The sequence below is a fragment of the Nicotiana attenuata genome, unplaced genomic scaffold, assembly GCF_001879085.1.
Source record: "Nicotiana attenuata strain UT unplaced genomic scaffold, NIATTr2, whole genome shotgun sequence".
Lineage (NCBI taxonomy): Eukaryota > Viridiplantae > Streptophyta > Magnoliopsida > Solanales > Solanaceae > Nicotiana > Nicotiana attenuata.
Window position 1 is genome coordinate 252,911 of NW_017670780.1, and position 1,534 is coordinate 254,444.

A 1,534-nucleotide genomic window follows, 5' to 3' on the forward strand; every position below is an offset into this window, starting at 1 on the left:
GTCATCCAACAGAAGGGGAAAGATATTGCCTTAAGAGGACCAAAATCATACGAAGATCTTCTGACAGTAAATGGGATATGCTGTGACACATTTAGAGAATCTGCAGAAAAAGAGGACAGTTGTATTGTGATAATAGCTTGATTGATTGTATGTCGGAGGCTGCCTGTTACCAAATGCCTTTTAGTTTAAGACGTTTATTTGCTACAATATTAGTATATTGCAACCCTACAAATCCGAGAGAGTTGTGGGAACAATTTGAAGATTCAATGTCCGACGACTTTAAGGGTTTAGCAAATATAGCCGCAAAAGATATTCACCTTGCTGTCCTAAACCACATCAATGATATATTACATTCTATGGGGCGTGATATTAACGAGTTCAACCTTGTTGCAGAGACTATCAGATCTTCAAAAATGGAAAATGAAGCGAAAGAAGTATATTTCGAAAGAAACATCATTGTCAGTGATGAAGATTTATTGTTACATAGAAAATTAAAAATTGAACAAAACATGGGATACGATGCAATTCTTGATAGAGTATTTGGCAACAAATCAGGAGCCTTTTTTATTGATGGTCCTGGAGGAAGTGGTAAGATATTTTTATACTGTGCATTGTTAGCAACTGTGTGATCAAAAGAATTTGTAGCTTTAGCAACAACAACCTCTGGCGTTGCAGCTTCGATCCTTCCGGGAGGACGGACGGCTCATTCATATTTTAAATTCCCGATTAATGTCGATGAAAAGTTCTCTTGCAATATCAGCAAGCAGAGTTCACTTGCATGTTTGATTCGGGACGCGAAATTAATTGTGTGGGATGAAGTATCGATGGCAAAGAAGAACATGATTGAAGCATTAGACTCTCTTCTCAAAGATCTTATGGACACAAATATGCTTTTTGGTGGAAAAGTTATTATTTTTGGAGGAGATTTTAGACAAACCCTTCCGGTTGTTAGAAGTGGTAAAAAGGAAGACTTTATTCGGGAAAGCATACTGAACTCTGAAATATGGAATCATCTTGAAAAACTATGACTATCAGAGAATATGCGTGCAAAAATCGATCCTCCTTTTTGTGAATATTTGATGCGAATTGGAAATGAAAAAGAAAAGACAAACATGGATGACAAAATAAAAATCTGAGGTCTTTCATTGTTGCTTATATTACTGAAAAAGAATCGTTGAATCTCTTATTCAAAATAATATATCCTGATTTGCATACTTCTTTTCATGATTCTGCTTTTTTAACTTTTCGTGTTATTTTGACGACCCAAAATGACTTTGTTGATGAATTAAATGATAGGCTTATAGCCCAATTTCCTAAAGATGCTAGGACATTTATTGCAACTGATGAAACTATTGAACCGAGTGATCAGAGTCAGTTTGAAAATTTTTTACACTCATTGAACCCTGCTGGTTTACCTCCTTACAAATTAACCTTGAAAGAAAATTGTCCTATTATGTTGCTACAGAACTTAAATCTTTGTGAAGGTTTGTGTAACGGTACACGACTCATATGTTGTGATTTTAAGAGTCGTGTT

General features: G+C 35.3%; 1 protein-coding gene across 1 annotated transcript; it reads left to right on the forward strand.

Annotated features, from left to right (window-relative positions):
* Positions 1–266: 266 nt before the first annotated feature.
* LOC109243256 lies at positions 267–1,028 on the forward strand. Its single transcript, XM_019410167.1, has 2 exons — positions 267–588; positions 646–1,028. The coding sequence occupies exons 1-2, from the start codon at positions 267–269 to the stop codon at positions 1,026–1,028; spliced, it is 705 nt and encodes a 234-aa protein (XP_019265712.1).
* Positions 1,029–1,534: the final 506 nt, after the last annotated feature.

Coding starts and splice junctions, on each gene's coding strand:
- LOC109243256 (XM_019410167.1), top strand. CDS start 267: ATGTCCGACGACTTTAAGGGTTTAGCAAATATAGCCGCAAAAGATATT. Junction 589..645: donor TGATGGTCCTGGAGGAAGTG/GTAAGATATTTT, acceptor AAGAATTTGTAG/CTTTAGCAACAACAACCTCT.